General features: G+C 50.3%; 8 protein-coding genes across 8 annotated transcripts; 4 read left to right on the forward strand and 4 right to left on the reverse strand.

Annotated features, from left to right (window-relative positions):
• Positions 1-1,867: 1,867 nt before the first annotated feature.
• Positions 1,868-2,251, reverse strand: T069G_03107 (uncharacterized protein; the record flags this gene model as incomplete). The annotated part of the gene is made up of 1 exon (XM_056170317.1): positions 1,868-2,251. One exon carries the CDS (start codon positions 2,249-2,251, stop codon positions 1,868-1,870), a length of 384 nt encoding a protein of 127 aa, XP_056031209.1.
• Positions 2,252-5,969: 3,718 nt separating this feature from the next.
• T069G_03108 (subtilase family domain-containing protein) lies at positions 5,970-8,890 on the forward strand (the record flags this gene model as incomplete). The annotated part of the gene is made up of 13 exons (XM_056170318.1): positions 5,970-6,110; positions 6,173-6,331; positions 6,393-6,520; positions 6,576-6,631; positions 6,696-6,810; positions 6,866-6,920; positions 6,978-7,040; positions 7,093-7,937; positions 7,992-8,101; positions 8,170-8,251; positions 8,307-8,394; positions 8,458-8,699; positions 8,755-8,890. 13 exons carry the CDS (start codon positions 5,970-5,972, stop codon positions 8,888-8,890), a joined length of 2,220 nt encoding a protein of 739 aa, XP_056031210.1.
• Positions 8,891-9,129: 239 nt separating this feature from the next.
• On the reverse strand, positions 9,130-11,082 carry T069G_03109 (FAD binding domain of DNA photolyase domain-containing protein; the record flags this gene model as incomplete). Its single annotated transcript, XM_056170319.1, has 2 exons — positions 9,130-10,843; positions 10,913-11,082. The coding sequence occupies 2 exons, from the start codon at positions 11,080-11,082 to the stop codon at positions 9,130-9,132; spliced, it is 1,884 nt and encodes a 627-aa protein (XP_056031211.1).
• Positions 11,083-11,795: 713 nt separating this feature from the next.
• On the forward strand, positions 11,796-13,718 carry T069G_03110 (GMC oxidoreductase domain-containing protein; the record flags this gene model as incomplete). The annotated part of the gene is made up of 3 exons (XM_056170320.1): positions 11,796-12,184; positions 12,248-12,816; positions 12,883-13,718. The coding sequence occupies 3 exons, from the start codon at positions 11,796-11,798 to the stop codon at positions 13,716-13,718; spliced, it is 1,794 nt and encodes a 597-aa protein (XP_056031212.1).
• An 87-nt stretch (positions 13,719-13,805) lies between these two features.
• T069G_03111 (PQ loop repeat domain-containing protein) lies at positions 13,806-14,875 on the reverse strand (the record flags this gene model as incomplete). The annotated part of the gene is made up of 4 exons (XM_056170321.1): positions 13,806-14,399; positions 14,474-14,677; positions 14,734-14,751; positions 14,831-14,875. The coding sequence occupies 4 exons, from the start codon at positions 14,873-14,875 to the stop codon at positions 13,806-13,808; spliced, it is 861 nt and encodes a 286-aa protein (XP_056031213.1).
• Positions 14,876-15,287: 412 nt separating this feature from the next.
• T069G_03112 (mutS domain V domain-containing protein) lies at positions 15,288-18,199 on the forward strand (the record flags this gene model as incomplete). Its single annotated transcript, XM_056170322.1, has 3 exons — positions 15,288-15,311; positions 15,381-15,512; positions 15,578-18,199. The coding sequence occupies 3 exons, from the start codon at positions 15,288-15,290 to the stop codon at positions 18,197-18,199; spliced, it is 2,778 nt and encodes a 925-aa protein (XP_056031214.1).
• A 670-nt stretch (positions 18,200-18,869) lies between these two features.
• On the reverse strand, positions 18,870-19,688 carry T069G_03113 (tim17/Tim22/Tim23/Pmp24 family domain-containing protein; the record flags this gene model as incomplete). The annotated part of the gene is made up of 4 exons (XM_056170323.1): positions 18,870-18,973; positions 19,036-19,224; positions 19,288-19,407; positions 19,520-19,688. 4 exons carry the CDS (start codon positions 19,686-19,688, stop codon positions 18,870-18,872), a joined length of 582 nt encoding a protein of 193 aa, XP_056031215.1.
• Positions 19,689-20,280: 592 nt separating this feature from the next.
• T069G_03114 (tRNA (Guanine-1)-methyltransferase domain-containing protein) lies at positions 20,281-21,444 on the forward strand (the record flags this gene model as incomplete). The annotated part of the gene is made up of 1 exon (XM_056170324.1): positions 20,281-21,444. One exon carries the CDS (start codon positions 20,281-20,283, stop codon positions 21,442-21,444), a length of 1,164 nt encoding a protein of 387 aa, XP_056031216.1.
• Between the last annotated feature and the right edge of the window lie 56 nt (positions 21,445-21,500).

Here is a 21,500-nt window from a genome sequence, read left to right on the forward strand (position 1 = left end):
GATTTTGCGCTAGCTATTTCTCGTTATATATTCAATTCTAGGCGTGAACTGTAATAAGAACACTTGTGGCTTATTTGCTTAGTAAATACCAAGTGACAATAATTGGTAGCATAGGTAGAGTAGATGCGTCGCAATCTCAGATGAGGCCATCACAGCGAGTGGACACCGCCTTACACAAGCGCATAAAGGAAGGCTCACGATATCCCGCACAATCAAAACCATCAACTAGCCACACCGACGTCATGAACAAAAACTAAATCCCAAACAGCAATCCCACGATCCAATTCGATCTCGTACCCATTGTACCTATACCTCGTATGAGCACCAAGAACATTCGTTCCGACATCCGGGCAATCAGAACTGCTACGCCTCCCCCCAAACGCAAGACGCCTCCACGCATGAAAAAACCTCCAATCGCCACGCCGGGATAACCAGAAATACAAAACAAGGAAAACAGACACACGACCGACCAGCCCTCATACAAATAAATTTAACCCCTCCCATAATACCTAAATCGGGTGAGACATGGGGCTTCTCTCTTGTCTCACCTCACTTTTTACATGTGTCTTAGAAATCCAGTCTCCATAAAACCTGGAAACCATGGAAGAAAAAGAACATGAACTCGATTCATGGACCCTCAAATCTCCACCTGGAAAGTCATTTACACTACGTATGTTATATGCATACAGTACAGTTATTTCCCTCTTATACAACATCCATGACTCTTCCAAAAAGGCGAGACATCTGTCAATTCTCGCCCCTCACAAAAAAGAAACCTCCCATTGGTCCAGACCAAAACCACCACCTCCGACAACCATGTGCGGGCTTCCCACCAAGTTTCATCTACCGCACGGCGGCTACGTCGGATAGGCCCCCAGACAAGAAGACAAAAGACAACGCAAAGCAAAACTCCACTTCTTTCCGGCAACGGTGGAGGAGGCGACTTGACTTTTGTGTTTTGGCTAGGTAAGGTAGGTTGTGTTATGGGATTGGATGGGCGTTTGCTCGTGTCATGCACGAGGTGGCAGCGGCACATACGTAATGCGCATGACGCGGCGGTACAGGAATAACCTGTCTTATTGTATTGCTAAAGCCGGCGGCGATTTGGTGATGATTACTACGGCTTTTTTGCTCTGTTTTTGTGGTCGCTGATATTCCGCTGATAAATGAGGGGAAAACACCCCGTTATAGATCTGACTTATACGGACATGCTGGCGGGCGGAACTGCCGGATTAAAATAGGAATACTCACAGAAATAGGCCATCAGGTGAGCATACTCGTACAAACTTAGACGGAGCCCGATGGAGCCGTATAAGCCTCAAACAACTGGGTCTGTAGCAAAAGCAAAGGTAAGTCAAATGTCTTTTTTGAGTAAATTCATCTCATAATTCTGGCATCTATGTACAAGAGACTGTATTGAGGAAATAATATGTTCAACCCAAAAGTCATAGCAGGCATGTTCATATGCTGCGCCCAGCTCCGTAAACTAAAAATCAAATATAAAAGGAAAAAGTAGAAGATGCTTTAAACCTAGCAGTGAGGAGCGGCCAGCGAATCTTTTTCAGGTCATGTCCAGACCTAAGAAACGTCATGGTGAAGCCAAAAGAGAAAGGGCATCTAGAATCGAACGAGCGTGAAAAGTATGGCCTTTGATGAGATACAAATGATAATCGTGAGAACACGACTCGCGGTTTACTTCTGTACGTAGGGGTTGCCGTGGAAGGTCGTAACCAAAAGCTACCCAATGTGGTATCTTCCGCTTTTCGTCGTCTTGTAATCCAAACCGTACACCATCCAAAATGAAAAATTGGCTTTTGCCGTTTTTTTGTTTGTATAAATCTTTGTTTGTGCTCTCTGTGGAGCCATTTTACCGAATCATGCTGGTTCGGCGCTGGACTGTCCTTTGCTGGTCCGTTCGGGATCCTCCAAAGCCGGGCATTGAGCTGAAGCGGTTCAGCTTCTTGCGCTCAGGCAGTGCCTCCATAGTAGGAGAGGTAGGCTCGGGGGTCATGGAGTGCATGGGAGATCGGGGAGTGGGAGAGGCGCGGTCGCCGTGGAGTGCGTCCAGGCGGGATGTGGTGGACTCTGTAGAGGAGCCGGTGCTGTTGGGAGTCTGGTAGACATACTCGCCATCAACATAGACGGCGTTGGACACGAAGGTGGAACGGCGGTTGCGGCGACGGGTGTAGCGTTGCTCAAGGCGGAAGAGCTCCAGCTTGGCCTGGATACGCTCAAAGAGACTCTGGCCCATGTTTGCGGTGTGGTAGAAAGGTGGAAATTTGTGGTAGATGTAGAGGTTTGTGGGTTGTAGCCGAAGCGAAGATTGTTGTTATTCCGTGGTCTCTTGGAGCTCGTATCACGTTGGTGTAAGGAAAAGGCGTTCGAGTTCGGATCAGATGCGGATTCTCCCGTGTTTGTATGTTTGCAGAGACAAGGTCCGAGGACGTATCAAGTAAAGAATCAGGTGATGGGAGGTGAAGCGGTCTTGAGGTATGTAAGGTGGAAGAAAGGGAAGTGGTACGTTTGGCAGGGGACGTATTTGGGAATTCCCGTTGTATTATAGTAGCGTTGAAGAGGTAAAGAGTGACAAGAGGTTGGGGACCTGCAGCTACAGGGGCGTTTTGCTTGATAAGGAATAGAGAAGAAAAAGGATGGGAAGAAAAGAAGTTCAAGTTGAATGCAGAAGAGAGAAGAGTGGAAGGTCTTGAGCAAAGATCCTGGAATCGGCGGGCCGGGGGCAAAGATATGGATCAGCAGGTACGAGGTATGAGGTACGAGCTCATTAGCGGGGATGACACCGTGGTGGAGGTAGTCCGTACCAGGACAGAGCTTGGAGGTACCGCTACTCCCGGAGCGTACTGGTACCTGGCAGACCCAGAAGCGCATGGCAACGCTGCAACGGCACGCCACCAGTGGCCGGGGATCACCAGCGACAGGTATCGGGACCTCGCAGCGCTGGCAGCTGGCGGGCAAGCGAGAGCGCGGGCCTGGTTGTGGCCGGTACCAATACCTGCTGTACTCGAGGCCAGCAAGCGCTAAGGCGCATAGTCTCTAGGGCTTGAATGAGCCGCAGGGGTCCCCACGTCGCTATGAGAAGGTGCCAATGGTGGTGGCCCAGCGAGGTATGGCGCTGCTTCGGGGGGATACTCGTAAGGGCGAATGCATGCCTTGTGCAGGACTAGAATGGATTCATATTGTGCGATGTGGGCATTTTGAGGGGAATTGGAAAAGGAGGAGGCAAAAAAAGAAGAGTGAGAGAATTATAGTAGTAGTAAGAAAAGAGAGAGAGACGAGAACATACTGTAGAGAGACGACGGCCTGCGTTGGGATCCAGCCCCAGCTCTTCCAGGACTTGGTCATCAAATTGCTTCGACATTTCGGCTCTGCCCATCAACCCTATCCATATCCATGAATGCCACATCCACGTGCCTGCTGCAACTACAACGGCCTAGGCAGCAAATAAACCCAGTCCAAGGCCCTCCATGCAATCATGCAATACCTGTAAGGATGCAGGCGCTGTGCTGGGGACTGTATGAATGCCCTGAAACCCTTACTCAGTCTGGCTCTCTCTCTCTCTCTCTCTCTCTCATTCTCTCTCTCATTCTTCCCCTGTTGGTTGGCCTCGCCCTCGATGGATGAAACGCCTTGCTCCATATTGCGGGCTCTCTAGCGCAGGGGCTCCATCTTGGCCCAAGTGCCCGCGGCCACATCGCGCCTTTGTGGGTGGTTGGTCCGGCGAGTTGCTCGAGTTTACCTACTGTGGATGCGCTAATAAAGGTCGGCCCCGAAGCTATTCATCCCGGATTTCGCATTCCATGCTTGGCCAGGATCGGGCAAATGTCCTGAGACCAGCAGTGTTGAATACGGGTAAGCGACATTGGCTGGTGAAATTGGCTGAGCGCCAGGCTTGCTAGTGTTTTCCATCCATTGTTATCTTTCTCAGCTCCGTTATCGATCGAAACTTGCGACTTGCTTGGCCTTCATCGGTGCGACAAAACGGCGCCCTTTATTCGCCGCCATGTCTCTGCTCTCGATCAAGACCTAAATTTAGTTATAGTTCACTTGTGCTCGTACAGAACATGCACGACAGTCCAGCTGCAGCAGCCACGCCGTACTCGTATTTGCGACAAACCCTGTCTCGTCCAGTGGTTCATTTTCATCCTCCCGTACTTGTACCTGGTGGCTGTCGTGCTACTTGCGGTAGTGCCTGGAAGCTGCATGGCGGGCGCCTCGTAGTGCTGGAATAGCGCAATCCATCTTCCCCCTGCGTCGACAGTAGTCCCAGCCTGTTCATGTCGATTTTAGCCGTTGCCAATTCCTCTTCTCTACCCGCAGCTGCAAATCGACAGCGCCGCGGATTCGCTCTTTTCCTGGCCGGGCCTCGATTCAGCATGTTCAGCCCAATCTCCCCTTATTGTGTCGGGCAAGTCATGTCTCGGTGGTGACATGCATGGGTGTGGCCTAGCACCAGCTTCCACGTGGATTCCAGAAGCGAGGCGCGCGATCTTGACGATTTTGGGGAGGGCTAGGATGGGAACCTCACCCTGTCCCTGCAGCGAATTGAGTGAGATGGTAAAGCAGTGAGTGATGCTGTCGATATTACTCGTATGTCATCAAGCCATGCGGTATTCCGTCCATATACGGACCAGCTTTGTACAGGCAGAGGCTGGAATGTGATTGCAGGCCCTTCGTGTTTGCCCACCTCAACAATGGTACGAAATGCCATCTAGCGAACCGTCGTCGGAAGCTCCCGAGCACACAGATGCCCCAACGATCCTCGTCTTCCGTCAATTTGTGCGCTTGAGCACCACTTTTCCGTCGCACTCAACACTGTGGATGGCGCACGGGTGTGGAGTCGCCAAAACGATGGTCCGCAGGCTTAAATTTCGCCAAACGAAGCTGTCCGGGTAGCCTCATGTTTTAATCCCTAGGTTATTTCACATCCATTACTAGCAGCTCTCGATGGGACCGCTAGCTGTCCTTGGCCAGTTTGTGGCACCGCCACTAATAAGATGATGGTTCCCGGGCTGTTGGAGCTGAGGAAGCTGAGAGATCAGAGGACTACCGGTGTTGTCTCATAACATTCGGAGGTATCATTTTGATTGTGCTGACCAATGATCCATATCAGGCTATCAAGCATTAGATGTCAGTAGTCTGTAGTATTTCGCAGGGGCAGCAAGCTCTGTCATCTCTAATAGGTTCCAAATATGTTGCAGATGAATCGTGTCATGTGTAGCAGCGACTCGATCTTGTGAGATGCTTCTTGCATTGCGTCAGTCAAGTCTCTCGAAGGCAAACTCGTCTTGCCGCTATCCGCTATCCAGTATCCGTTATCTGCTATCCGCTTTGGAAGTTGTACATGGGGGAAAGAACGGACCAAGCTTGTCAACGCCTTCATAACGGGGGATTAGCGAATATGACATCAAATACTTCACAACAGGCAAGTGCAGCTGCTGAAATCTGTTTTGCTTCTCGTGAGAGCACTTACCCCGTGAGCTTTATCATGTTTCCCGTGACGACTTCCTAGAACAAATGAAGCAAGTTCCCTAAGATAAGATAAAATAAAATAAAAGACGACGACAGAGCGAATATGCCGATATCCGTGAGGAAGGAGCAGACAAGAGCTTCCGTGCCGTCTCGACGGGAATCGAAAAGTTTGTTCATTTTTATACTTGAGATGCCGAGATCAGTGATTGTGAGAATTAAAAGCAACTCTGGGATGCTGTTCATGTTCCATTTTGCACCGTTCTTTTGCAACTTCTTACCATTTTACATTATTTGATGTCAATCGCTCTTGTTGGAGTTCCCAGATTGGTTGAAACACAAGCAACCGCCCGTTGTCTTATCGGACCAAGACATTGCGAGACACCTCACACTGGGATTTTGAAGAGACGGCTCTGCAACTAAAAACTCTTTGAGCCCATCTTCTCCTCAACTGCGTCTTGCTGGGCCAAGTGCCATAACTCGCCATGCGGGCTCTCAATTTCCTGGGTCTCGCCATTCTCGTTGCAGGCGTGGCTTCGCTGAAGAGTGAACAGAAGGGAACGACAGAGAAACCCACAAAGAACATCAATGCTGCAACAAACAAGTATATAGTTGAGTTCGAAAAGGCATGTCGTTGCAATGCTTTGTCTGCCTTTTCTGCAGCCATATTGACAGGTTCATCGTGTAGGGTAGTATTGCCTATATGACCCGCCAGTTTGCCTCGCCATCATCGATGAATAGCACCTACTTCAGGCAATTTGACTGCGGCGACCTTTTCAATGGGGTGGTTATCGAAACTGAAGTCAACAATGTCGACACTCTCAGCGCTGTCCACGGTGTGGCCAATGTTTGGCCAATGAAAACTATCCCAATGGCATCTGCCATACAGCAAGTCAAGGCCGCTCCAGACCCCAAGAACCACAATTACTCTGTGCACCAATGGACCGGCGTTGATCAACTCCACGCTCGAGGTATTCGAGGTAAAGATGTTACCATTGCCATCATTGACACTGGCCTTGATTATACGCATGAAGCGGTCAGTCGTCTTTCTCTGTTGTAGACCGGCCCCTTGTACTGAATATCCACTGCAGCTTGGCGGATGCTTTGGCCCTGGCTGCAAGGTTTGCTGGAGGTTATGATCTCGTTGGTAAAAACTGTAAGCTCACTCCTTGGCGGCTGGCAAAATAAGTGACATGAGGACTGACATTAAGGTCGAGGGAACTCTCACAATGAGAAACGATACCCAAAAGACCCAGATCAAGACCCCATGGACCATCACGGCCATGGAACTCATGTGGCCGGAATTATTGCCGCCGAAAACGAATGGTAATCTGCCAACCTCAGCGTATCATCGTGCTTAATCTAACTTGTTCCATCAAAGGCTGACTGGGGTGGCTCCTGATGCTCAACTTCTTTCGTTCAAGGTGTTTGCCGACGTATGTGCTGCGATGCTCCCACCAACAAACCCCGGCCCGCTGACAAGCTATCTACAGGATCCCTGGGACACGGATGAAGATGTGCTCATTCAGGCATTTTGTGACGCATACGGCGCCGGGGTAAAGCTATGAGGCATGTCTAGGACCTCTTCTACAGCTAACCCCTCTATAGGCCGATGTCATTACGGCAAGCATCGGCAGACCTGATGGGTTTGCTGATGATCCCTGGGCCTTGGTTGCCAACAGAATTGCAGAAAAAGGTGTCGTAGTTACCATTTCAGCCGGTAATGAGGGCAATACCGGGCCGTTCTTCTCGAGCAGTGGCGCAAACGGCCACAATGTCCTGTCTGTAGCCGCCATCAACGTTACTGGGAATCCAAACATCAGCACCTCCGATCCCAGCGCAGCACCGATCCCCGCCTTATTCACATCATGGGGCCCGACTAATGAGTTGCTACTCAAACCTGATATCGGTGCCCCCGGCTTTGAAATACTCAGCACCATACCAGGCAATGACTACATTTCGATGAGTGGGACATCCATGGCCGCACCATATATCGCAGGTATTGCAGCGCTGTACATAGCCAAGCACGGTGGCCGTGAGCTGCATGGTTCTGGATTCGCAAAAATGCTTTCCAACCGCATTGTTTCCAGTGGCGTGAGTATTGGGTGGGCAGTTGGTGATCCTGATCTCGAATTCAGAGCCCCTCCCTTTCAAGTGGGCACCGGTCTTGTCAACGCGATCAAGGTAATCGACTATGACACTCAGTTGGAATTTGAGCCTTTTTCGCTGTCGGATTCCATACAGTTCCGACCAACGTGGACTGCAAACTTGACAAACTCGGGGAACCAAACCGTGGTTTACTCCTTTGAACTTGAGCCCCAGGCTGGAGTAGAAATCCTGGATCCTCACTATGGCATAAAAACCGCCTACAAACTCGAGCCACTCCGGATTGTGCCCCCAGTTTCATTGCCAAGTGATGTTGTGGTAGCACCGGGGGAGACAGAACAAGTCGAGTAACATCCTCCTGTCATTTCACATTTATGCTATATGTGGCTAATTAAATTCAGGTTCACCTTTGGTCTTCCTGAACATATAAACGATGATTACCTACCTCTATATGGTGGTAAAGTTTGGATAAGAGGGAGCAACGGTGATGATCTCTCCATTCCCTACGGAGGTGTGTTGAGTCCCCAAACTGATCTATCTGATCTATTGGCATATTGTTAACGCCGTTGCGCTTAATAGGGGCAGCATACGATACCGAAAAGGCTTTTGATAGCATGTTCTTGGGAGAGCCCTTCATCTCAGATCGGGGTGCTAACTGGACGTGAGTGAACTCTGTCGGAAGTTTTGAGAGGTCATCTAATGTTAATGGCAAACAGTTGGTCATTCAATACCGACAAGAGTCGATTTGACTTTGTCGAGTTAAACGCCCGTCTCGACTACCCATGCTTCCATCTGCGCTGGGATGTCAGTATTCACCTTCCAACCCAAGTTGGGCCATAAAACTGCTAATAGGAATAATTCCTTCAGATATACACCCCGTTCTGGACTGAGATCCATTGGGATTATCCTCCCGTTGTTGGGGAATCCGGCTACGTTGGCGCGGCAGCTACCATGCGAGATGCCGACACCTTTTGGTATTACGACCCTAGCCGCATGGACAAAGATCAAACAGTCTCGTTTCCTATGATGAGAGTTCCACGCGGCTATGCTAAGCACTGGTGGTTTGGCAAGCTGGCAAACGGAAGCTATCTCGCGCCAGGCAATTATACGTGAGCCAATGATAGCCTGGTCGAGATTCTTGATTGAGCTAATCTTTCGTTGTAGCTTGCGATTCGCCGCTTTGCGTCCCTATGGAAATCCTAGCATTTCCGACCATTGGGACATAATGCACATGCCTGTGCGAAACATTCAAGTCTTGCCATACAACCAAACGAACTCTACCATACACGGAGGACACTAGATCACCACATTTCTTTCCCTTTTACGGATCCGATGATATGTACAATTGGCCTTGGTCATCTTGGAACATGTATAGAGACTACATCCAATTTTGGAAGTTATAGACTGTAGCTGAAGTTGGACCATCTTACTAGGCAAGGTAATCATGCCGAGAAGGGAAATGCCCTGACATGGAACTGCCATCAATTTTATATCACTAATCAATCTCTTTGAAACCCCTTAATCTCTTCATCGGCTGGGTTACGCCTCCGTCTTCCGCTTCTTTGACTTGGGGTCCGTGCCGTTCCTTTCTGCACCACGCTTGTTGTTGGCAGTTTCGCCATCTAATCCATCCTTTTCATGCTCATCTTCGTTATTATCTGCATTCTCCCCGTAGTCACTCTCATACTCTCCCATAACCTCGGCCTCATCAGGGGATGGAAACAGCGTTCTCCAGCTACCATCCAGAACCTTATCGTCGTTGCCGTATAATCCCACCGCATATGCATTCTTCATGGCAGCCATGCAGATGTTTCGCCGCTCATTGAAATCAAACATGGGCTTCGGGTACGTCCCTTCTTCGTGCTCCGAGAGCCCATCACCAGTAACCCTGACGCCGGCCTCCTTCTGGTCCGGCAACGGCATCTTCCACGGCTCGTAGATATACTTTTCTTTCACGCGGCTGAGCTCAGGCACCCATCGCCGAATCAATTCGCCGCTCTTATCCCACTTCTGGCCAAAGGAGACAGGGCTGTAGCAGCGGAAGTACTGAGTGAAGAAGGCGGTGCAGGAGAGCCACTGCCAGTTTCCGATGTTGCACGCGGGCTCATGATCGATGAGCCACTCCTCGAAGACCTCTGCGCCGCGCTCCCAGTCGACGTAGCAGCCGCCGCGGGTGAGGAAGCAGGCGACGCTGTGGCGGCCGAGGTGATGGATCCAGCCATCGTGGCGGAGCTGGCGCATGAGGGCGTCGATCCAGGGGAAGCCGGTGACGCCGGCCTTCCAGCGCTGGAACCAGGTTTCTGCTTGCTGGTCGTCGATGTGGTGGTCGCCTGTGATGAGGCCTGTTTCTGGATCGCGCTTGGAGGGGAGATGCCAGGGGATGAAGCGGCAGTAAGGGTTCGTTGCGGTTTGTCCGAATGATGCGCCGAGGGCGGCGTGGGCGGCAAAGTACATGTCGCGGAAGAGGACTTGACCGATGAGGCTCTCGGGGGGAGATGAGGCTGCTTTGCCGTAAGATTCGACGATTTCGTGGACGCGCCAGTAGAAGAGGCGTACGGAGAGGGCGCCGAAGTGGAAGAATGGCGAGAGAAGGGTTGTCGACTGAGGGTCGAACTGGGCTGGACTTGTCTTTGGTTTCTGGAAAGTTGCCGTGTACTTTTTATCTTTGAGGAGGTCGTCGAGAATCTTAAGGGCACGCGTCTCGCCGCCTCGATGGGGAGTTGTTGCTGGGGAGAAGCCGAGCTCTTCCAGAGTCTCAATGGCAAAATCACCATTTGGGCCAGCAATGTGGTTATACCCCGTATCTTCTTCAGATCTATAATCCGCGTTGAAATCAGGTTTCCCCTCAGGAACATCCCTCTCAAAATCTACGGGCATGTCCCCCGGATCAGGTAAACTCTCAGGCGCCGGAATCGGCTTCGCAACAGGCCCAATCTTTTTGCCTGCGGCCTGCAGCTGGGTTATCGACATTGTGGGTTTTCCGCCATGATGCTTGACGATGTCGTCGCTATCCCAGAGAGTTCGGCCTGGCTGGATGATGACTTGGATTCCTGCTGCTGTGGCTGCTTTGGCGACGGCCTCGTCTCGGGAACGGGCGTATGCATCTGTGTCCTTTTCGAAGACGAGATGGGTTGGTTTCCAGGCTTTGAATAGTTTTGGGAAGAGTGTTTGCGGTCCTTCTCGGAGGACGAATAACTTGGAGTTTTTGTTTAGCTTCGTGATGGATTGGGAGAGGTCATTCTGGCAGTCCAATCTGATATGCAATGTTAGTCGCTTCGGTGATCTCGCAATTCAGCAAAATGAGTCAACCAAGAAGTCATACAGAAACTGCCACCGGTTCACTCCTCCTCTAGCCTTGTATACATAGTGAGGATCCCATGTAAAGATTGGCCAAAAAACCTCTGGCTCGAGATCCAGTGCTGCTTGTAGGGCGGGCGAGTCGTGCAGACGGAGGTCTGTTCTGAACCAGTATATCACGCGCGGTTTCGCCATTATGATGGATTTATTGATTGCATGAACAATTAATTGAGTAGATTCTTTAATTCATGTTGATGTTTTGGTATAAATGAAACATTCAAGAGGAGTGAGTTTGTTGAGGCGTCGGTCCATGATGTCATGATTGTGTCTGAAGGCGATGCTCGTGCACGGGCTGGAATGTCTCGATCGGAGGGATGAAGCCATCTCAATGAAACCAACATTATGGCTGAGACATCCAGGCAGAAGAATAGTCACAGAACAGATATCAACTTGTCTCTCTTTGTCATTATGCATTGCCAGCTCACATTATCTTACTAAGGGTGCTATCAACGGCTGCTGACAAGTCGACGACGAGCTCGCCGCTAGCCAGAGTTTAAAGTTGAAGCCTCTAAGATTCAACGTAAGACCTCGGCTTCATTAGCACCTGAACTCCGAGCTTGTAATTCCTCATTAGGTATTAGGTCTGATACGAAAGTTGGGAAACGTCTCAGAACTCTAAATCACTAGCCAGTTCCATGCTCGCTCGAGGAAATATTTTGTCTCATTTAACTCCGTCCTCCATGGAGTCTTGCAATGAAGCATGATTCCTCATTGTTTGACACTTAATCAGGTCAGCACTAATAGTTCACGATATCTATATAAGACGTGTAGAAGTTGAAGCAAGAAGAACTGTATACAATCAGCAATCATTCTCCTATAAACCATTCATAATAAAAGCCAATAGCAACATGCAGGTTGTCTCCATTGACGACTTCATCCATCAGTCCTTTGACTTCCTCGTCATCGGCGGTGGAACTGCTGGCCTAGCTGTTGCATCTCGTCTGGCCCAAGATGGGAACTTCACCGTTGGAGTCCTTGAAGCTGGAGGAACAGCAAACGGGCGTGATGATGTCGAAATCCCAGGCTATCTTGCGAGATCGCTGGGCACTGAACTCGACTGGAAGTTTAAAACAACACCGCAAGCTCGTCTTGGGGGAAGGACGGTCAATTGGCCGCGAGGGAAAGCCCTCGGTGGATCCAGTGCCATCAACTTCATGACATGGATGAGAGGTGCCAGGGAGGACTATGATGCATGGGAGGCGCTGGGCAATCCCGGATGGGGATGGGATAAGTTGCTGTAAGTGCTGTTGAAATTCAGTAGTAGTGATGATGTGAAGTTCCCTCTGATCTCGCCCCATAGCCCCTATTTCAAAAAGTCGGAAACATTTCATCCACCCAGCGATTCTGTTCGGGATAAAGAGGATCTCCGATATGACCTGGAGGCCTTCGGGGATTCAGGACCGATTCATATCTCTTATGCCAAAGAATATCAACCATCTAATCAGCTATATTTCAAGGCACTCAACTCGGTAGGTGTGCCAACAAATTCGGCTCATTTTGCGGGATCGAATGTTGGGGCCTGGACAAATGTCAACAACATTGACCCTCGCACAATGACTCGATCCTTTGCGACCAACTATTGTGCCTTGGCTGGTTCTAATCTTCACATCTTGACTGAAGCCATCGTTCAAGATGTTGTCCTTGACAAGATTGATAATGCATATAGAGCCTCTGGAGTTCGTTTCATTTATAAAGGCCAAGAGCATGTCGTCTCAGCATCTCGAGAAGTCATCTTGTCCGCTGGAAGCATCAAGTCACCGCAGATACTAGAGCTATCAGGCATAGGCAACCCTGAGGTTTTGGCTCGAGCTGGCATTGAAGTCAAAGTGGATAGTCCCATGGTAGGAGAAAACCTACAAGAGCACAAAGGTATGTGCCTACTTTGGTAATAAGAATCGCAGTTTAAGCCAGCCTTTAGCTAACGGGGTAAAACAGCGATCCATATGGTCGTGGAGATTGACCCAGAGCTTGAGAATAGAGATGATCTCTTCTTTGATGCTGATCGCGCGGCAGCAGCTCGAGCACAGTACGATCGGGACCAAACTGGCCCTCTCGCCCGCATTTCCTCCTCTTACAGCTTTGTGCCTCTTGCCACTTTCGTTCCACAAGATACTTTGGAGAGATTATATTCTCAGGCCAAAGATCTAACTGGATTTTCCTCAGAAAAGAAAGCTCTCATGGAACAGCGTCTGAGGGATATTGATAAGATTGGCCAGATGGAATTCATCTTTGCTCTCGGTGCTGCGCCCTTGGCAGAGACTGGCAAGAAGTTTGGCACGTTGTTCCAGATTCTCCAGTATCCCTTCTCTGTCGGTTCAATCCACATTCAGCCAACACCCTCTGAGAAAGATGATCCTGTGATTGATCCCAGGCATTACGACGGCCCCCATGGAGAGATAGATCTCGATATCATGCTGGAATCGACCCGTTTCGGTCGTAACATATTGTTGGCGCCCTCTTTCAATAAGATTGTGAGAAAGCTAGCATACCCCCCTGCCAGCTTATTCACAGACGACGAGGATGTCAAGACGTGGATCCTTGACAGCACCGCTGTAGCATATCATCCTATTGGTACATGCGCCATGGGCGGTCGCGCAGGTATTGAGGGAGGAGTCGTGGATGAGAGGCTCAAGGTATATGGAGTCAAGGGCCTGCGAGTTGTAGATGCGAGCATCATGCCGCTTCATATTAGTGCGCACATACAGGCGACTGTGTATGCCATTGCGGAAAAGGGAGCATCTATGATCCTTGAAGACGCGGCAAGATATTAATACAGATAGAAGCAAGGGAAATTGTGGCGCCGAGGTAGATCGAAGTATTATAGCGAAATGGTATTATTGATGCTGATAAGACCCAATTCATCTTTGTGATATTGCGCCAGCTTCATCATCAGTATCGTGAAATCCGGCTCGGGCTCTCGCAACAGTGAATTCGCTTGAGGGCGTTCTAAAAACGGATGTGGATGATGGCATGTTTCGAAGAGAGATATCGTGGGATGGTTGAGTGGTAGGATCTGCAGACATCTCAGAGGCACCGGGAGATCCATCAGGCGTCTTCAAATTCTGTTTTACCCAGGGCAACAAGTTGAAGTATCCGCCACAGGCGAACACACCTATCCAGAGGACCAGCTCAGTCCCATATATCACCATACCGAGAATGTCCAGGGTTGGTTGGAAGAAGACCGAGATGAGCGAGAAGAGATCGCCGGCGGCATCGATGCCCACAAAGATGAATGAGATTCCGCGCACTGATCGATGGACGTATATATCCCAATAGTGTCTGAGGACACCAGCAGCGAGGAAGGCCGCAGAGAGAACTGCCATTAAAGTATCCGGCCAAGTGAGATGCTTAGAGTGAGCGGCTCGCAAGGCGAAGATGAGGCCAATCTGAATACCAGCCATCAGGAGAGCGATGGGAATGGCTACGAGAAGACAGCGAGAGATAGGCCATTTCTAATCAAGATTTAAGTCAGACATTGGTGATTCTGGTTGGACAGCAACAGGGAAATGATCATGTATGTACTCACCTTATCGTAATATCGACATTGAGCCCAAGTGACCAGACTCAAGAGCGTTAGGATCTGGGGCTGGATGCGCAGAGCTATATTGAAGTTCTTGGTGATGTTGTAAACTCCCAGCGGAACACCTGCACAAGCCCACAGCATCATCATTGAGGGCTGCAGGCCAATGGTGTTGTGGCGACGATAGTTGATGATGATTTGGGGGATAAGCTACGTCTTCGTCAGTGATGCCATTTACATATAGCATATAGATTTGGAACGCATACCTGTACAGACCAGCACACCTGAGAATAACTAGTGTCAGCCAATTGTTTTAAGATGTTTATTTCACGACATGTAAGTTGGAGAGTGAGAGCGACTTACAGCTCCAGCTGTGCCGAGCACATTTGCCGCCACGGGATTATCCATGCTTGAACTAGGAGATTAATGAATTAATTAAATTATCTCTTTTTGCCTTGCACTTTTACAGAGGCGTTCAAGTGCAGTATTTAGATATTTATATACTTGTGCATCATAGTGGTGACAAAGAAGCTCATCATTCATGTTCAAAAGCAACAGCTAGAATCGCCCACTCTTTTACTGCAGTTGGTGCGATTACCTAATCCCGCCTTTCGCGTCACCACTTTTTAATTGATTGCAGTACAAACGCGTCTCCCCTCCAAGACACGCGCCGGTGGCTCGACAGGGGATTCTGCAAGCCACGTCTTTTCGACCAGCTGCATCTCCATGCTTCATTCTCTTCGTTTCAGACAGGAAAAGAGATTTGGAGGTTTCGAGGAATCGTTTGGGAATATTCATCACGCATTAATAGTCCCCAATCATGGCTTCAAGACCCGAATTGAAGGTACGTCTTAGACCCCTCTAGCAATTACTACAGACCGTGAAGTGCCGAATCTGACATTGGAAACTCCAGGTCGACGACGAGGGCGGCTTCATCCGCTTCTTCAAGTCTCTCCCAGATCTCGGTGAAGATGCCGTGCGGATATTCGACCGAGGCGATTGGTACACCGCCCATGGCAACGATGCCATGTTCATTGCCAAAACTGTACGACACCCACTCTCCCGTTGCTCTTCTTTTTGATCAATTTACCTCTAACGTTGCCAATCCAGGTCTACAAAACAACGTCTGTTGTCCGACAACTTGGCAAGAATGACCACACGGGCCTCCCCTCCGTCACATTAACCACGACCGTCTTCCGGCAGTTCCTCCGTGAGGCGCTCTTCAAGCTGGGCAAGAGAATCGAGATCTGGCAGAGCTCCAGCGGTCGGATGAACTGGAAATGCATCAAGCAGGCGTCCCCCGGAAACCTTCAAGATGTCGAAGACGAGCTAGGTGGCCAGATTGATTCGGCGCCCATGATTATGGCTGTCAAGATATCCGCAAAGGCTTCCGAGGCGCGTGGCGTCGGTGTCTGCTTTGCTGACGCCAGTGTGCGAGAGCTCGGCGTCAGCGAATTCCTCGATAATGATCTCTACTCCAACTTTGAGGCTCTTCTTATTCAGCTTGGTGTCCGAGAGTGTCTCATCCAATACGAGAAAGGCGATAGAGAGAAGGAGAAAGACCCCGAACTGGCAAAGATACGGCAAATCATCAACAACTGCGGTGTCGCTCTAGCGGAGCGGCCAGCTGGTGATTTTGCCATCAAAGACATCGAACAAGATCTGGCCCGCCTCTTGAAAGACGAAAAATCAGTTGCCATGCTACCACAGACAGACCTTAAGCTGGCCATGGGTTCTGCAGCATGTCTGATTAAATACATTGGCGCCCTACAAGATGTCTCAAACTTTGGCCAGTATCAGCTCTACCAGCACGATTTGGCACAGTATATGAAGCTCGATGCAGCAGCCCTCAAGGCCCTCAATCTCATGCCCGGCCCACGAGACGGCTCAAAGACTATGAGCATCTACGGTGTGCTCAACCACTGCAAGACCCCTGTAGGCAGCCGCCTTTTGGCGCAGTGGCTGAAGCAGCCGTTGATGAGCAAGGATGAAATTGAAAGGCGACAGCAGCTCGTAGAGGCGTTCTATACCGACACTGAACTTCGCCAAACCATGCAGGAAGAGCACCTGCGCTCTGTACCCGACCTGTACCGCTTATCGAAGAAGTTCCAGCGCGGCAAGGCCAATCTAGAGGATGTCGTCCGCGCTTATCAAGTTGTCATCCGTCTCCCAGGCTTCATTGGCACCTTGGAAGGAATCATGGACGAGGCTTACAAGGATCCTCTTGACGATGCATACACTAACAAACTCCGAGAGCTGTCCGATAGTCTCGGCAAGCTGCAGGAGATGGTTGAGCAAACAGTCGACCTGGATGCCCTAGATCGGCACGAATACATTATCAAGCCAGAGTATGACCAGAGCCTGCGTATTATCCGCAAGAAGCTCGATCAGCTCGACCGTGACATCAGACAGGAATTCCACAGCGCCGCACGCGACCTGGACCAAGAAGCCGACAAGAAGATTTTCCTCGAGGCAAACCACAAGGTCCACGGCGTGTGCATGCGCCTGACGAGACAAGAAGCTGGCTGCATCCGTGGCAAATCAAAGTATCAGGAGTGCTCCACCCAGAAGAACGGCGTCTACTTTACAACAAAGCAGCTGCAGGCCTATCGTCGTGAGCATGACCAGCTGTCAGCAAACTACAACCGCACCCAGAGCAGCTTGGTAAACGAGGTCGTCCAGGTAGCGTCCTCGTATTGCCCCGTCTTGGAGCGTCTTGCTGGTGTGCTGGCCCATCTGGATGTCATTGTCTCGCTCTCTCACGCCGCTGTGCACGCTCCTGAGGCTTACGTCCGACCCAAGATGCACACCAGAGGCGAAGGTCAGACAAAGCTCACTGGTGCTCGTCACCCTTGCATGGAACTCCAGGACGATGTCCAGTTCATCACCAACGACGTGGATCTTACCCGTGACAAGTCGTCGTTCCTCATCATCACCGGACCCAACATGGGTGGTAAATCTACTTACATCCGTCAAGCCGGTGTCATTGCCCTCATGGCTCAAGTTGGCTCTTTTGTGCCCTGTTCAGAGGCCGAGCTCACCATTTTCGATTCCATCCTCGCCCGTGTTGGTGCCTCCGATTCTCAACTCAAGGGAGTCTCAACTTTCATGGCCGAGATGCTTGAGACGGCCAATATCCTCAAGTCAGCCACAGCCGAGTCCCTCATCATCATTGACGAGCTCGGTCGCGGTACTTCGACCTACGACGGCTTCGGTCTTGCCTGGGCCATCTCCGAGCATATTGTCAAGGAGATTGGTTGCTTTGCCATGTTTGCAACCCACTTCCACGAGCTCACTGCCCTAGCCGACCAGTACCCTCAAGTCAAGAACATGCACGTCACAGCGCACATTAGCGGCACCAATGGTGATATCAACGCCAAACGAGAGGTTACGTTGCTGTACAAGGTTGAGCCTGGCATCTGCGATCAGAGTTTCGGTATCCACGTCGCCGAACTTGTGCGCTTCCCTGACAAGGTCGTCCGCATGGCCAAGCGCAAGGCAGACGAGCTCGAGGACTTCACTACCAAGCATGAAGATCTTGGCGTGAGCTACAGCACTGAGGATGTCGAACAGGGCAGTGCAATGCTCAAGAAAGTGCTGGTTGAATGGAAAGAGGCTGTGCAGAACGGAGAGCTCAGCAAGGAGGAACAGGTGGCCAAGCTAAAGGAGTTAGTGGCAGCAGACGAGAAGTTGCTTGCTAACCCCTTCTTTCAATCCGTCAAGGCGCTATGAACAAAACACATGGATGGGGGGCGAAAATCAACGTCCATTTTACTCAAAGACATTTAGTGTAATGGCCTCGCATTTGATAGCGCCAGGAGTTGGGATTGACTGCATTTATTTGGGAAACAAACAGATCCTATATCATTTGGAAGGATATGCATATAATAGCACTAAAGAGCGCCGTTATTTAAGGGGCATGACGAGACTCGCGATTTTACAAGATAGAAAGCTTTCTACACCCTGTGTATTCCATATGTCAGCAAACTGTTCGTGACATGCAACCAGTATGAAACAATGAAAAGTAGAAAAGATTCCATCAGACAATACAATGTAGATATGGTGTTAATGTAATCACTGATATCATAAACAGCCTCTGAAAAGATTTCATCATGGAAAAGAAGAAAACAAACGCAAAATTCCTGAAGAAAGAAATAGAAAAAAGATAAAAAACGTACCTTTTGTCAAGTTGAGTCGTCATGACACCGGCAGCCCAGATCCAAAAACATGCAGTAATGGCAATGGCAATGGCGACGTGGAAAACAAAAAAAAAATCCGATTATCTAGCATCGCATCTCTTCCGCACTGGAATGCGATGGATATATGTACAAGCTGCCGCAGAACTCACCTCAAAAATCTCTGGCAGCTGGCTTTAAATTCTTTCATTTTTTTTGATATCATTTTATTGGCTGCCCTCAGCGGTGGCGCTCACAGGGTTAACTTCGAAGCCGTACTTCTCCTTGATGCGCTCTCGTCTCCGCTCCTCATATCCAGGAGGACGGATGCCTGTGTTTAGATGTCAGTTTACCAAATATCTGATGTAGGGATGTTGTAGTGCCAAGGCTTACCTCGTCCCTCGCCCAGTTCGGCAACAGTCTGCTCAACGGGCAGACGGGTTGTCCGTCGAATAGTCTCCTTGCGCTCAAACTCATCCTCCTCCTTGTAGAAGCTGTCCAGCTTTCCTCCGGTGACGTGGAAAAGGCCCTGGGCAGTGCCAACGAAAGCACCAAGGGCCAGCACGATGGGTGTGCGTCGGACTGTGGTAGAGTCAGCATGCGCTACCACCGGAAATCATGTAGAGTTATAGAAGGCGTCCTTACAAGGAAGTCCGAGAACACTGCCGCACATGAAACCTCCAAAGGCGGCGGCCCAAGCATCATCCTTCTCCCGCAGGTTCATCATCGTCCGGGAGAAGAAGGCATAGGCACCGGGACCGGCAGCTAGAAACCACAAACAGCACACCCGTCAGCCAAAATTTCTCTCTCATAATTGTATTTTGCGCAAAGATACAGCCCAATTGGAGCCATATCGTCGCAGAGACTCAGTTCGTACCGCAAATGCCAATGATGGGAGCTCCCCGCGTAAAGACGCTCATAGCGCCGACGTTGCGCTTCGACAGGGCATTCTGGATGGCGGCAATGAAGAAGCCGCTGCCCAGGCCGACCAATGAAGTCTTGGCCGTCTCGTCAAGGACGTCATGCGGCACATACGGCTTCGCCATGGCGATTGTGGAATTGCGTATCTTCGCCCGTGATGGGATTGAAAAGAGAGGAGGAGCTGTTTTGGCCTTGCTTGAGGCCTTGGGATGCCGAGAACTGCGCATCACGTGATGACCATTGTCATCAATTGGGGTGTCGTGATTGGACAAGAAAGAATTTTGGGCTGTCCCGGATTTTGGGCGGTAGGTACAGAGGTACTTGTTTCGGCCCCACCAGCCCACCAAGAGATTTGGGGTGCAAAAGATTGCTCCATAGAAAAAAGAGAGTGTAAGGCTTGTGAAAATTCCATGATATTGGCGAACAAGGGCATTCTAGCGGCATTGAAGTGATCAATTGTGAATACCAATAGCTTCATACAATCCAGAAGCTTCCTAGAGTCACATAATCCTCAAAACTAGCTGGTACTGCTCCTGTGCGACTCACCTTCACATGAAGAGTCACCAGCAGATGTGATCTCATCTACACGACAAGCAGTTCAATCTCAAAGTCAACCCAGCTCCAATTGAACTCTTCACGACGGATCGAATATTCATTTCTCATAAACTCATACAAAATCTATCACTCAATCTATACAACACATACATCATCGCGGAAATGAGTTCAATCGAGACCACTGAGGCCTCAACCTCAGCCTCAGCACAACCTCCCTCAGAACCAACAGAGACACCACAAGAACAAGCTCCCATGTCCAAAAACGCCCTCAAGCGCCTCCGCAGGCAAGAAGAATGGGAAGCCGGCAAAGACGACCGCCGCAAGCGCCGCAAGGAAAAGCGCCACGAGCGCAAATCCCGCGTCCGCTCCGAGCGCGCCGCCCTCATCGCCCAGGGCGTCGACCCTCTGGAGCTGCAGAAGAAGAAGACTCCCTCTACCCTGACCCCAGTGGGCATCATCATCGACTGCGACTTTGAAGAGTACATGATGGACAAGGAGCGCGTCTCGCTGTCCAGCCAGGTCACGAGAGCGTACTCCGACAACAGGCAGGCAAGGTACCGCTCGCATCTCTGGGTCGCGGGTTTTAACAAGGGGATTGCGAAGCGTTTTCATGAGGTGCTTGGTGGTGTGCACAAGAACTGGAAGGGCGTCTGGTTTCATGACGGTGACTTCACCAGTTGCGCGGCAAAGGTTCGTGAGCGCATGAACGCCGCCGACGGTAGCGGAGGTGAAATGATTGAGTCGCTACAGCGCAGTCTCGACGAGCCTTCGACATGGACTCGTGATGAAACCGATCCTTTTCCTATTGATAGTCCGGAGCCGCCTCTGGATGCGGCGAACAAGGATATTGTGTACTTGTCATCTGATTCCCCTTACACACTCGAGCGCTTGGAGCCAAACACATGCTATGTTGTGGGTGGCCTGGTCGACAAGAACCGTGAGAAGGGCCTTTGTTATAGACGTGCGCGGGAGTTGGGTATTCGAACGGCAAGACTGCCGATTGGTCAATTCATGGTGATGCAGAGCCGGCAAGTCCTGGCGACGAACCATGTTGTTGAGATTATGCTCAAGTGGTTGGAGTGCGGCGACTGGGGCCAGGCGTTTTTGAGCGTGATCCCAAAGAGAAAGGGTGGAAGATTAAGAAGTGAAGATGTTGGTGATGGTGAAGAGGTTGAGGAAGGGGGGCAGGAAGAGGATGATGAGGATGATGAAGACGAGGAGGCGGAGGCATCCGAAACCAAAGCACAAGATGCTTCAACAGCTGAAGTATCGGCTGATGCTGCAGATGAAGGCCACGCTGAACAAGTTAAAGAGACATCATCATAGACGTAATCGCTGTATATAGCCCCTTGACCAATACCAAGCCGAGATTCATACCCAAA

This window comes from Trichoderma breve, chromosome 2, assembly GCF_028502605.1.
Source record: "Trichoderma breve strain T069 chromosome 2, whole genome shotgun sequence".
NCBI lineage: Eukaryota > Fungi > Ascomycota > Sordariomycetes > Hypocreales > Hypocreaceae > Trichoderma > Trichoderma breve.